The sequence below is a fragment of the Halichoerus grypus genome, chromosome 15, assembly GCF_964656455.1.
Source record: "Halichoerus grypus chromosome 15, mHalGry1.hap1.1, whole genome shotgun sequence".
NCBI lineage: Eukaryota > Metazoa > Chordata > Mammalia > Carnivora > Phocidae > Halichoerus > Halichoerus grypus.
In genome coordinates this window covers 4,262,574-4,277,221 of record NC_135726.1, presented here as the reverse complement: position 1 = coordinate 4,277,221, position 14,648 = coordinate 4,262,574, and the positions used below count along the sequence as shown (strand labels likewise).

General features: G+C 53.5%; 1 protein-coding gene across 1 annotated transcript in view; it reads right to left on the bottom strand.

Annotated features, from left to right (window-relative positions):
• The window catches only part of COTL1 (coactosin like F-actin binding protein 1), a 39,295-nt gene that overhangs the window by 8,630 nt on the left and 16,017 nt on the right, over positions 1-14,648 (bottom strand). Inside the window, exon 3 of the mRNA XM_036104942.2 lies at positions 7,181-7,338. Within this exon, the coding sequence (XP_035960835.1) occupies positions 7,181-7,338 (158 nt within the window). The remainder of the gene's footprint in view (positions 1-7,180; positions 7,339-14,648) is intronic.

Here is a 14,648-nt window from a genome sequence, read left to right as displayed (position 1 = left end):
CATGAGTTAGATATTATCATCATCCCAAATTTTCAGAGGAGGAAGCTCAAGTTCAGGGAAACGAAGTAAGTAGTCAGCGAAAGGTGACCCCTGCTGAGTGGTGGGCTGGGCCTGGACCCCACAATGGAGCCTGTGCCAAGGTCTTTACAAAAGTGAGGCGTGGTCCATGGAAGGGACGAGAAACAGGAAAAATCCAAAGGACACAAGCTGCAAAGAGCACAGGCAACTCCAGCCCAGCAAGATCGCAGGGTACATTCATGTCACCCGTGAAGAGGAGGGGGCTGATCTCAGTGCTCCGGGCTCCTTCGGTGAAGACCTCCCCGAGTTCTAGCTAGGTCCCCGCTGCAGGGAAACCGTATGACAGTGGTCATGCCACCACCAGCTGGCCGAGGGCTGGGACCCAGCTGGGGCTTAGCGAGGGGCACCCAGGCCCCAGCCCGCCGGGCAGAGCTCTTGGCTCGTGCAAGCAGCGGCCAGTCATGTGCCAGGCTCAGGATGTGGGGCATCCTCCTCTCTCTCCTAAGAGCTGTAACTTCTTGCTAGCAGGAGCACAGACTGGGTCCCATGGCTCCCCAGCGTGAAAGTGGCCTCTGATCCTCCACCAGCTGCTTCTGCCTCAGCCTCCACATCTGAGTAATGGGGGTAAGTAATGGGGGTAGTAACAGCACCTGGTCCATGATGACTAATCCTGGCGCCCATCCGTGATACCCACACCGCCCTTCGCAGGCTGCTTGGGGCTTTGTATTTCTGATCAGGTCGTTTGTGTCTTAAACATAGGACACAAGCAACAAAAAGCCCCCTTGCCTGAGCCCAGGCCCAGGTGAAATGCATGAGCACAGAAGGCCCTTTCTGGTTCGGAGAATAAAGGGCCTTTCCATAAACCACGAGCTTGAAGAAGCATCAACATTCCTGGTGAAAACAAACAGCTGACACCCTCTGGAGAGCCTCGAAGCAGCCACAGTCGGTCCCCAGAGAGCCGGGTCCCCAGAGTGCGGGCGGCATCAGCCCCTTAAATCTCATGACACGGACGAGTGCGGGTTCTCCCGGCCAACCCCGCCAGCTCGCACTTCTGCTTGCTACAGAAACAAAAGCAGAGTGTTTGGAAATCCCAGTCCACCCCCAATTCCCTCCCTGCGTGTAACTGGCTTCCACAATTTAATGCAATCCTGAGACCAGTTATTGAACATTTAGGAATGTCCTTCCTCTGTCCTAGGAATATGCAAAAAGTAAGACACAGTCTGAGGCCTGTGTGAACAGATTTGTTTCTTCACTTTTTAACACCTGTTTTCCTAGCTCTGTAATAACGTTGCCATGGTCCCTGCCCTCGAGATTACCATCTAGGGTCATTTATTTATAATTCATGGAATCTATAATTCATGGGATCGTAGTAGAAACACAGATGAAGGAGCAATTAATTCTGATGGAGGCTGGTAGGAGAATGGCATAAAGAAGGAAGGTTTTGAAGGATGAATAGAAGTTCATGGGTCACCAAAATAGAGAAACCCTTTCCCCTTTGCATTTCTTTAATCCTTCCAACAGCCCCACGGAAATTTACATTCTCTTTTTTATAACATCTTTTTCATAGATTCGAAAGACAAAGTTACTTGCCTGAGGTCCCAAAGCAAAGAGTTGACGGAGCTAGAATATCACCTTGGGTCTCACATCCCCTTAAGCCCACGCTCTTTTCCATTTGACACAGCAGCATTATTTTTTTTTTTTTTCAAACAAGTGCTGAGCAATGATATTCCATTTCCAGTTTTTATTTTAAAGGCTCTACCATCAGGAAGACTGAGTAAGTTTAAAAATAAATCTAAGAGGTTTATTTCCCGCACAACTTCTCAGAGCCTTTAATGGACCATGGGAATCGACAGAAGTAGGGTTTCCAAACCGCATGTGGCCTCAGAACATTTTCTTGGTGCTGAGGACTTTGGAAACGGGCAGCGGGGCCAGGTGACTGCATCGGGGCTCTGGGGCCAGGCGGTCTGGGCACCAGGCAGGGCTCCACCATGTCCAAGCCCTGGGACCCTGAGCAAGTGACTCAACTTCCCTGCGCCCCCAGCCCCTCATCTATAAAATGAGGAGAGGGCTAGAACCAGGCTTGTGGCAAAAAGTTAATGATTTCAATATGGGGAAAGTCCTTCAAAATGCCAAGCACACAGCGGAGCACAATAAAACCATCGTTAGGCATGTTATTAGCACAGGGGTCCACAGATGCGGCCCTGTTGCTGGAGCCTTAGGTATACCTGGTCTTGGCCCTGTGGGGTGAGAGGGGGTCCAGCATGACCCCGCTCCTGTGGTTTCGAAGCCCTGAGAATACACATTAAGCTGAGAGTTCCACACAGTCACTGAAACGTCCATCCTTCCTGCCCTCACTGCTCCTTGGGGGCACAGGACTGCCCTACTTTCCCAAGGATGAAAGCGGAGATGGACCTTGGTCACTCCACGCCATGAACATTCATAGGATGTTAAAAAATAAATAAAAGGGGGGCGCCTGGGTGGCTCAGTCAGTTAAGCATTTGCCTTCGGCTCAGGTCATGATCCCGGGGTCCTGGGATCGAGCCCCGCATCGGGCTCCCTGCTCAGCGGGAAGCCTGCTTCTCCCCCTCCCGCTCCCCCTGCTTCTGTTCCCTCTTCGCTGTGTCTCTCTCTGTCAAATAAATAAATAAAATCTTTAAAATGAATAAATAAATAAATGAAAGGATCACATGAATAAAGCCATTCTGCAAAGCAAGCACGATGCATCACAGACCGAGTCTGCTCTAAATCAAGCCAGCCTGGGCCAGCCTGGACAGCAGGCCCCTAACAGTGGGGCCTGCCTTGTCCCCGTAATCCTGTACGGGCGCCAGAACAATGGCCCGGGTGTTCTGTCCCCGGCACCAGCCGGGCCCTTCTGTGTGGCAGACGACAGCCGGGGCGGGGCAGCCAGGCATGCTGTCTGTCCGGCCAAACCCCCCGACCCCAGTCTGGGCGTCACCACTGTCCAGTCCGATTTGCCCGGGAGACTGTCTTGTTTTGTCTCCCTTTCCCCTGGGCACAGACCTATCTCAGTTTCTCAGCCTGGCACTGAGCACAGACTAGAGACCCCAGGTCAAACCTCCGGATTTTGAACTCCTCTGCTGCTCCGGCCTGGGTCTGCTGCTTGGGAGCCAGGGCTTTGGGGCAAGTCCTAGCACTGCCCTGGGCCCAGTTGCCTCATCTGTTAATGCACCCGTGCAGCAGGCCCCGGGGGAGGGAGGAACTGGCCGATGTCAGCACTGGCAAGGGTGGGCCAGGCCAGGACCTCTGGTGTTGCTGATGGCAGGGACTCCGGTCCAAGCCATGTGCAGGACAACGAGGCAATGTGGCTCAACCACAGACTTACCATCTTCTAAGGAAATAACGCCCAAGGGAGATAGAGAGCTGTGCCTCACGGGTCATGTCGAAAAGGGGAAGCTAGGAATAAGAGCAGCTACCACAGCCAGGTTTTTCCCAGACATGCTTCCAAGCATTGCCCTCTATTTGCTCAACCCTAAGAGGCAGATACTGTATTACCCCTGTTTTGGACTTCAGAGGACTGAGGCCCAGAGAAGGTAAGCAACGCACCCGAGGCTGCACAGCAAGGGCTGAAGCTGAAATCTGAACGCACACCATCCGGCTCAAAGAGCTCCACTTCAGACCACAGCACTGCAATGCCCCTCTGCCCGACACAGTAAAATGAGGTTCCTTTAAAGGAATGATGCCCTGGCACGTTCTGGCATGGAGCACTGGGTGTTATGCACAAACAATGAATCATGGAACACTGTATCTAAAACTAATGATGTAATGTATGGGGATTAACATAACAATAAAAAAATTTAAAAAAAAATAAATAAAGGAATGATGCCCTAAACAAAGTGCCACACTTTTTAAATGAAAACGTTTCAAAGCGGAATATGACCTAGCAAGTCAACCCACTCAACTCTTCATTTTCTAAATAAGGAAACTACAGCCCGGGAAGGAAAGAGATTTGGCCACGGCCAGGCAGGGGGCACAAAGATCGGCCTTTCTTGATTCTAGTGTCTCTTATGTCCATTCACATTGTCTACATTTCAGGCAAAGTACAAGGATGTGGGTCTATTACTTTCATTACAATAAAACCCAAGGGTTTATCAGCAATCTTATAGGCAATTCACTTATTTTCACATGGAATTCATGGCAAGAGGCATGTGGAGAAGTGCCACAGTCCACAAGACACAGAATCCAGAATGGCCCATCGGGAAGGTCCCTTAGAGAACATCTGTTCCGAGTCCCTATTAAACAGAGGGGAAACTGGCTGGTGTGCCAGGATCAGCAGGATTTTAGTGACTGTGGAAAGACACATTGTGCCAGCATAATTGACCCTTTGTAACTTAAATGGCTGTATTTGCAACTGTAGCATAAATGTGAGGTATTGTGATAGCTTCAGATAATAAACCCTTTTAAATGCAGAAGTGAAAAAGGCAAAAGGTAATGGTCAAAATATTACACTGCACCTGCAGTTCGAGACGGCATCCCAGCTCCCCGGCCACAGGGGACAAGGGGGTCTTTCCACCTACCAGCATCCCTTTAACACCTGGGAACGTGCCTGAGCTGCCAACCATGAAGCCCGCCTCCCTGCCCATGGGATGTGCATGTGACCTAAGTTGAGCCAATCAGGGTCCTCTTAAGGGAATGATTGACACTGAGGGCTCCCTCTTCCCCTGGGATCAAGACCCAGAAGAAGCACCCTAGCCTGGCCCGTTGCTCCTGTACAGAGGCCACCTGAGGCCAAACCCAGAGAAAAGAGAGATGACAGGAAGCTACTGCTGGACCCCTGGATCCAGCCACACCTGAAGGCTGGAAACCCTGCTCTTCCCAGTTTAGAAAGCCAGGCCAATCCCCCTTTCTCCTTCAAGGTCTCTGAGCTCACAAACAAATGGATTATGACCAACAGTTCCAAGTGAAACTTCACACCGAAAAATTCTATTTCCCGAAAAATCACCCTCGGCCCCTGGCTCACTCAACCAAACTGAGCCGAGTTCTAGACCTGAAAGGAACTCTGTAGCCTGCTCATGGGGACGGGGTTTCCTTTGGAGGTGACGTCAAAGTTCTGGAACTAGACAGGGATGGTGGTTGCCCAACACTGAATGTGCTTTAACACCACTGAGTCATATGCTTTAAAATGGGGAAAATGAGCAATTTTATGTTACTGCATTTTACCACAATTTTTTAAAAGGAAAGAAAAAAGGAGCCCTGCAAAATTCAAAAGACCGCCCCGCTGGCAAGCGTTCTCTCCCCACATGCCCTCCCCTGCTGGCCACACAGGTCCGGGGAACACGCATGGAAGGTGGAATTCAGCAGGCGACCTTTGGCCACAGAACAGGCACTCTGTCATTTTTCATTCTGCTGCCACAAAGGAGACCCCTGAAAGCTGGGCAACCACTAAACGCCAAAGGGACCTGGAGAAAAACAGCCCGCGGGGTTGAGTAGGGGGCTTTCCAGAGCACGGGTGTCAGTCTTGAGCGGGGTGCAGAGCGGTATTAGCTAGTGATGCTCACCAGGAGGTGAACTCAATGACGTTTATTAAATAAACACTTACTGGGTCCCAGACCTGGTACTAACGCGCTCAGAGAAGATCATCTGACAACTCAGACCTTTTAAAAATGATTTTCACATCCGTTAACTCTGGAACCCCACCTCCTGAAAATGGATCCTAAAGAAATAACTCAGTGGGAGAGACAAAGGAGCTGCATGTATTAAAATGTGGGTTGGAACATTATTTATAAAAATAAAAACTCGAAGCAACTCAATAGGCCAACAACAGGGGAACATTTAGTACGTAACAGTGCACCAAATAGCACCAAACTCAGCCACCAGAAAAACGCTCATTACAGAGACTGCAGCTGCATCATTTATGAAATTAGGTTGGCGGTCGTGGCGGGGGGGATGCCCACCTAGAGTGCACTTCGCAGGCTGAGATGCGCTGGGGTGGGGGAGCTTGCCCCCAGAGCTGGCAGGGCGGATGGAAAAGACAGGCCACGATAATGCAAGGATGGGAATTCTTTTTTCTTTCCTAACATTATTTCTTAAGTCAAAGTTTTATTTGCGGGATAATTTTAGACTTACAGAAAGGCTGCCGGAGAGACAGTACGAGAGTTCCCACACACCCCACACTCCGTGTGCATGAGGGCTAACATCTTACGTTCCTGCACTAAGTTGGTCACAGCTGAGAAGCCGACACTGAAACATTACTGTTAACTAAACTCCAGAACTCGTTCCGATTTCACCGGTTTTTCTGTTCCAGGATCCAATCCACGAGACCACGTTCTATACAGCCTATTTTTGTGTTTGCTCTGTTTTTGGTTTTTACAATTCAATGGTTTTTCACATAGTCACAGATACGTGCAACCATCGCCATAGTCAATTCAAGAATATCTTCATCCGCTGAGAAAGCAAGCCCGTACCCGTAAGCTACCATCTCCTGATCGGGGGCTTTGAGAAACCCTTTTGCAAAAGAGAGAACCCTTTGGTAAGGAGAGAACTCTCCATCACCTCCCTTTTCCCCTGGTTTATCTTTCTGGAAATCAGATTTTCTCTTCTCAGCGTGACCCCAAGCCCTCGCCCCACCTGAACCACCTTGGAAGTTTCCGACAGTACCAATTTTGGTTACATCCGGACCAGAGAAACACCTGGAAATAGAGAGCCCTCTAAAACTTCAGGAACTCAGGGACAAAACCCCTCTTCCTACTAACCTAGCAAGGACTGGGGAATAAGCGTTATTACTGAGCACCTACCGCATGCCCGGCACTGTTTAGAGGCCATGCACGAAGTCTCCCATTGGGTCCTCATGGCCACCACTGGAAGTCAGCCATGATCACCCATGATCCAAGTAGTCAGTGGCTACCATTTTGATCATCCTTCCAGCCCCCTTCTTCATGACCCACCTGCCCCATCTCAAAGGTAGGCCCTCAGCTGCCATGTTTCCATTATGTGGTGGTCACAATCACAAACCTGGCTACCTGCCCGCACCCCGCACCCTGCAAACAACTCTGGGAACATTTCCTCAGTGGCTCTGGAGGTCCAGAGATGTGGCGCAGTTTGTTTTACGTCCTAGGAGCCAAACCCAGCCCACCCCGTCCCTGGGGATGGTGATCCTTTGTGGGATGTGGCCCGCCCGGACCCAGAAGAACCCAAGACCAATTACCTGCACGACCTCCTTCACCAGGGTCTTGTCCGTGCCAGTTTTGGCTCGCTGCAGCCCGCTGACGTTCTCGCCAATCCACGTGATGAGGGCAAACTTGGACCTCTTGCTCATGGTATCCCCGGTGGTGAAGCGCACGAAGGCAAACAACCGGACGTCATCTGTCGTCAACAGCAAAAACAGGGCACAGTGCTCAATGAAAACTTCCCAAGACTTTGCTCCCGAGGAGGAGCCACGAGCCAGAATGCTCCCAGAGCAGCACGGCAGGAGCCCGACGCTGACCTTGGCCAACATCCCCTCGTGTAACCCAGCAACGGCACCACAGGCTCTGAGACCCAGTTCACAGCTAGGAACGGAGGGGCACGTGACACTCCCAAGGCCGTGGGGGCAGTTCAAGGCCATACTGGCCTGGAAACACAGGCCCGCCTGGCCACTAAGCCTGAGACAGCCCCCACCCCCACCCCGCATCCCTCACATGGTCAAGGAAGGCTCAGATTCTGGATCTGACTTAGCGAAACCTTCCTCAAGTCCTCTTATCCCGAGGTGCTGCTCAGAATGGGAACTAAGATGGGAGGTGGGGGGTGGGGGGACAGAGTAGCCCCGATCTTGGCGTGGGGTATGGCTCTAGGACCGCTGGGCCTGTCTAGATCATGGCTGGAGGATTAGCGCAATAAAGAATGCTGAGTATTGTTCCATTGGCCATGCCCTGTTGGCTATATGTTACAGATCTGTTGTTATTAAAAGGCCTCGGGGCGAGGGGGGGTGGTTTGTTCCACTGGTCCACATCTATCTACCTTTTGTTTCATTATCATGCTTTTTTTCATTATTGTTCCTTCAGATAGCCCACCATTGCTATGCATTACCCAAAATATTTGCGACAGTCCTGAGTTTTTAGAGTGACGTGTGTGTGTGTGTGTGTGTGTGTGTGTGTGTGTGTGTTTCCCACTAGGATGAGCTAGGGTTTCTCCACCTCGGCACTCCTGATTCTTGGGGCTGGATCGCTCTTAGTGGTGGGGACTATCCTGGGCAAGGCAGGGTGCTGAGCGGCATCCCTGGCCCCCCACCCACTAGATGCCAATATCACACCACTCCCCGCGCCCCAGTTATAACAACCAAAAACGTCACCAGACATTGCCCCACGTCCTTTTGCCCCCAGCTGAGAATGAACTTCTGGGCAGTTTGTGTCCCCACTGAATCAAGACCCTCTTTGTGTCTTCCACCAACATTCTGTGTTTTTCTTTGAGGAAATTATATATCCTTACTCAGCTTAGTTCCTAAACAGTCCATATTTTAATTGCGATTATCGGGGAGAGCTCATCACTGTCCCTTGCTGGAGACGGCGGCCCAGGACCGGCTTCAGGTGTTCCCCTCCGGCTAGCTGCTTGGCTCAGCTCTTCCGTTCTCAAAGGGCGCCCAGCTGCTGGCTTTAGGATTTCTCAGGTCCCCAAAGCGAGTGGAGAGCTGTGCTTCTCAAGTGTTCGTGTGTATCTGAATCACTTGGGGATCTCGCTAAAATGCACATTCAGAGTCCACAGGTCCTGGATGGGGCCCCGGGGCCTGCATTTTCTAAGTGGCTCCCAGGTGATGCTGATGCTATGGGTAAAAGGACCACATGGAAGCTTTTCTGTATTGTCATTTTTTTGTAAATCAAGGTCTCTTCCTCCTTAGACTTCCCAGGGCCTCCCTGCTGAATCCCACACAGAGTATAGGTTTACACCAAGACCCAAGGCCAACGGCCTCTGAGTATAAAGGAGATCTGGAGCTGGTTAAGTTCGCTGCCTGGTTAGGACATCAGAGCCTGAGCACATCCCGGCCTACAAGCGGTGCTGTCTCATGGGCGGCCAGGGAAGCCAAGGAACACGGTTCTCAGCTGACCACAGACTCCTGATTCGGACCCTACGGTCCAGGCCAGGTGGCCCCATGGCGTCAATGTCTTAAAGGAAACAGGTCACAATCACCCAGTCACAGTTTATAAAACACATTGATGTTTTACTATCTCAGGTGGTCTTTATAATGATGCTGTGAGGTGGGCCATGGGGGAGGAGGGGACACCACTGTTGCCTTCATCAACATGCACTTCACCCTCCGACAGGTGAGGCTCAGAGGTCATGGGATGTGCCCAAGGTGACACGTGACGGTAAGCCGAGGCCTGGGCGGCCTGGGTGTGTCTGCCCAGCCCCCTTCCTTTGGGGGAACTGCCCCCACCCGGCCACAGGAGTCTGGCAGACACCCATTGTGGGAATGGACCATGGGGGTCAGTGGGGACAGAGAAGGACAGTCTCAGGGACATTTCACGGGCCAAATCAACAGGGCTTGGTGGCAGACTGGCCGTGGGAGGGAAGGAAGCAGGAGTCCAGGAACTCCCACATGGGGGCGAGGGATCTATCTCTTATCCTCGAGGACTCTGACTTAATCTCCAAGCCCAGAGCCTCAGCTGCCTCATCTGTAAGATGGGGTGATATTTTTTGGTCCTTCCTTTTTTTTTTTCTAAAAAAAGAAAAAGTCACAGTAAAAGGTAGAAGTCACAAAACATAAAATTCACCATTGTAACTACTTCACAGGGTACGATTCAGCGACATTGAGTACATTCACAATGCTGTGCCACCCAGCCCCTACCCATTATAGTCCTTCCCCTGCCCCTCTGCCCAGCCTGAAGCAACACTAATCTGCTTTCTGCCTCTGGATCTGCCTACTCTGGACATTTCACATAGATGGAAGCACACAATCTACGGCCCTCTTTGACTCAGCACGTTGGCAAGGTTCATCCACATCGTGGCATCATCGGTCCCTCATTCCCTTTACGGCCAAATAATACTCTAGTGTATGTATATGCCACCTTCTGCTCATCCATTCGCCTGCTGATGCACGTCTGGGAGGTCTCCCAATCGGGGTGATTGTGCACCTCCCTCATCAGTCGGCCACAAGGATTAAATAGGAACAGCGTGCAACCCGCCGGGCCCGGCCACGGTGGGAACGTCTCCATGAGCTGCCAGGTGGGCAGTGGGCACAGGAAACAGGGTGGCGGGGCGGGGGAACTGAATGTACGCGGCCACGCAAGGCTGCTGCACACGGCGTGGGGGGAGGCCCCCTGGTTCCGGAGCTGCGCGCGGGAAGCCAACACGCTCCTCTGAGCAGCCGAGCGGCCGTAGTGGAGGAAACCGAGATGCCGTGGCAGGCGTTTAATGAAATCGCTGCCCGATCTGAGGGGGAGGCAGGGCCGCACGTCGGGCGCCTCCCGACGTGCTCATGCCAAGGCAACGCAAGCAAAAGCACAGCAGCCCGTTTCCATGGGAACCACTGTGTCTCCCAGCCCCACCTCGGAAGCCTGGAGGCTTGGGTGCCCATGACCGCGGCTGGATCCCCAGCGCCCCATCAATGGCCAAAGCCTCCAGGTGGGAAAGTTGCAAACCGTGTGCCCCACGTACCAGCCAGGGACCGAGTGTGAGATGCACAAGAAGTGAGTCACGCCCCCCCACCCCCCACCCCCCACGGGCATGGGGAACCTGGCAGCCGTGGACCTTCCCCAATGTCATTTACATTCTAATGGCAGGAGGGACGGTTTTCCTGGGTGGCTGCTGGGGCTTATCTGACAATGCTTTGGCCAACGAGATTGCTGACGTTTTTGAAAATCCAAGAGTCACGTTATGCTTACAAATGTTTGCGGCCCCAGATTTGGCCCGACCTGCAAAGTCAGCTGAGTCTGCAAGGGAAAGTCGGTTTGTCCGAGCGACCTTGTCACAGCTGCCCCCTCAGACCTGAAGCCTCTCTATCCCACTCACCCTGAAGGAGGCTCTGAGCCCGTTCTGACCTCCAGCCGGCCGGCGCAGGGGAAGTTCTTGTTCTTAGTCATGACTTGGGCCACCTTCCCTCTTCTGGACAAACGGGGCTGACAAAACACATGCGCGCGCCCGGCCACAGCATGGCATCTGAGTGACAAACAGCCCTCCCCTCCCTTTTCTCCTGCTGGTACCCGGCTCACACACAGGAAAACGTGGGTGCACCAAAGGGAAGGCAGAGCTAAGCCACATCGTACACGTGGATAACACGTGCTCCTGCATGTGTGTGTGCACGCACCCGTGTGTGCCCACTGTGATGGAATCTGGCCGGGAGGACGTGGGTCCTAGAGACGGCCGTCACCTTCAGAGTGCCACTCGGTCCCTGAGGGCCAATGGCACATCTTTCCAGCCTGAGGCTCAGGAGCTGAGGGTGCAGCTCCGGGTCACCCCGGTGGGGTTACAGACAGACCCCTGAGCTCCCTGTCTTCTACAGAGACTTCCACACAGCTGTCTACACCGGCTGCCGCCTCAGCCGTTCACCTTCCGCTCCCCAGCATCCAGGTTAACAGCCCAAGTTCCGGAAGCCATTAGAAGCTCCCCACCTTCATGCCAGCTCTGTGACCTGCACCAGATGCACCCACAGCTCTAAACCTCAGTGTCCCCCCATCTGCATGGCTGTGAGGACGACAGGAAACAGGATACGCACCGGGCGTGGCTGCTGGGTCCCCACCTCTCTGCTAAAACTGCCCCGGGGGCCTCAGTGCCTCCGACCCACCAGACCCAACGGGGGCCTTCCTGCCTTTCCCTCCCCGCTGGCTTTCTGCACCCCCCACACTTACACTCGCTCCTCTGAGCGTCAAAGCAGGGGCGTTCCCAGGCACACAGTCATCGGCCACCGCTTGGCGAGCACTACTCGCAGGCCTACTAGGTGCCGAGCACAGTGGTGGGCAGATTAGACAAACAAGGGTGCTAAGGATAACGGAAGCCGTTTACTGAGCGCCGACGACACGCCGGGCACCGTTCGAAGCACATACACGTGCTGGCACATTTCTGCATCCCAAGCTCTCCGTGCGGTCGGCTCTGCTCCCAGGCCCATTTTACAGCTGAAGAAACTGAGGCTCAGAATGCTGACGTGGTAAGCAGCTAGACACCACTTTCCCTGCCCGCTGGAGCACCCGTTGAGAGCCGTTCCCAGAGCGGGGGGCCCCGGACCAGCAGCGTCAGCATCCCCCAGGAAACCATGGGAACGTGGCTGCTCAGGGTCCACCCCAGACCTGCTGATTCACGAGCTCTGGGAAGCTGCGCCCCTGGGGGATTCGGGTGCCTTCAAAGCTTGAGAAGCACTGACCTAGAGAAAGCGGGGGAGGGGAAGAGAACCTGCACCAGCCCTGGCAGGAGAGCGGGGACACGGAAGGTCTCAAGGGCAGAAAAGCTGAAGTGCCCCAAGTTCAGCCCACCCCCTTCCTTCCCACCCACACTTCTTTTATTTTGAGGAAGTGATCGTGAAAAGGAGCTTCCTGTATGGCCTGGCTTCTCAACATCAGAATTTACAGACTCAGAGGCATCTAGGCAGGACTCCTGAGTACCTGAGACCGAAGACCATCAGTGGTCCCCCCAAGACTCTCCCTCGCTCAAATCCCACAGCCCAAGGAAGAGAAGAGCCGTCTTTAGGAACAGAGCTACTGAGCCGCGGCACGGGGTAGCGGGGGTCCTGTCCCCTCCAGATCGCCCATTAGACATGAGCTATCACTGACGAGGAGTCACAAATGCATCACGAGATCACATAGAGCCCCGTCTCCTCCGAGACGCCAACCCGCAACAAAGCAAGGCCAGGAGCGCCATCCTTGAGGGCCGTCAATGCTGCCGCCCGTTGCCTTCTGGCCAGCACCGTGAGCTCAGAGCCCAGGCTGACTGCGTGTCAGGCCTTGTCCCTGAGTGAGGGCTGTGGACACCTGCCCCTTCCCACCCAGCCAGAGTCTCAGTCATGGAAAGATGGCCCTCACGTGGCGTGAATAAATCCCACTCGCAAAAGAACTTGACCTTCTGGGCGGTCTGTGAGGCCTCGCGGTGTGAAGAGCTCCCACAGCCCCACGGCCCGGCCAGCTCAGGACCGAGAGACGCCGGACAGGGTCCGCTTGGTTCCACGTCCTATTTCTCTCTGCAAGGTCCTTGCCTTCATTTACTAAGCAAGTTAATACACAGCATGAGGCCGTCACTGCCAAGTTTGCGGGCACGGCCTGGCACCAAGCGAGCACCCAGATAGTCACTGTGGTCACTGTGCACTCTCTCCTGCACAGCCCCTCCCTGCCTCGGGCTCTGCTTTCACCCCTTTCTCCACCCTGCGTTTCCCTCCCTTCTCTCCCGATGGCCACCTTTACCCCTCACCACCTCCTCCTCAGCTCTGTCTGCGGCTGGACCAGCAGGAGGGATTCAGAAGCGAGAGAGGGGATGGCAGGAGGACCAGGGGGTGATGCTAAGTGCTTAGGACAAGGCGGGTGTGGGAGGAGACACGAAGAGGGGAGATGACCGAGATGACCACACAGGGCATGGGAACAGAGGAAGGAAAGGAGGAGTCAGACTTCACTGGGATCACCGCGGCCACCAGGATGAGCCGCCCCGTATTTTCCCAAAAACTGCGAATGGCACAGAATCTCCACCAAGCTCTCAAGGACTCCCCCACCCCTCCCACCCCAACTTGAAATCCCCCTCAGCTCAGGTCATCACTGAGAGGCAGATTCTGACCATGCCACCCAGCATTCTCACCAGGGTGACCCCGATGCAAGGTCCGCACTGACCGAGGACCCCCACCTTCTCCCAAAAGGGACCGTAGTCTTTCCCTCTGCCTCTCCTTGAAGCCAGCCCTGGCTGGAAAGGGACAAAACCCAGAGGAGACTGAGAATTGTTTATAAATGCCCTGAACAATTTTTTTTTTTTCATTTCACACAGAACACAAAGTGGAGAATAATCCGCAAATCTGTACAAATAAGCAAAAATAAAGAGTCTAACCACCTAAGTAACCACTCTGGTGTATGTCCTGTGGATCTATTTAGCTCCCTTCGTATCTGTCCAGTCGCTGTTACATCCCCCAGCACCAGGCACATAGTAGGCCCACAGAGAGACAGAGAGAGTACCTCATTTCATAATTTCCACCCAGCAGTGAACTTCAGAGCAAGACAAAAGAAAGGGGAAGGAGAAGCAGGGAGGAAATTGCCCCAGAGCTTGCTCTAAAGCTGACCTTACCTTATATAGATTCCCTAAGAAGTTATGCAAACAAGGTTCAGTAAGGAAGAAAACAACCCACACACCAAAAAGCTGAGCTGTCAGCTTCCACCAGGCGAGCTCCCTGGAGCGAGGACGAGAGGAAATGGGAAAGAATTCTAACATCCTGCTGCCCAGGGCGAGGGGATGAGCGGACCGTGGACAAGAGCCGCATCAGCTCTCCCTCCCAGCAGGCTGCTCACAGGGTGGGGATGGGGGGGCAGGCAGTCACAGACCAGGGCCTGGGAAGTCAAAAGCGTTCTCCCTGGGACTCCGAGGACGGAGGGTTTGTTGGGTGCCCCGGGGAGGGGACTGAGGCCTGAGGGTGACAGGACCCAGTTCCTCCCTCGAAGGGAGGAGACCTATCATTCCTGAAAAGCCCCAATTACTCACTCTTTCTTTTTCAAGGTGATTTTTATTGTTTGCCCTGATTGGTA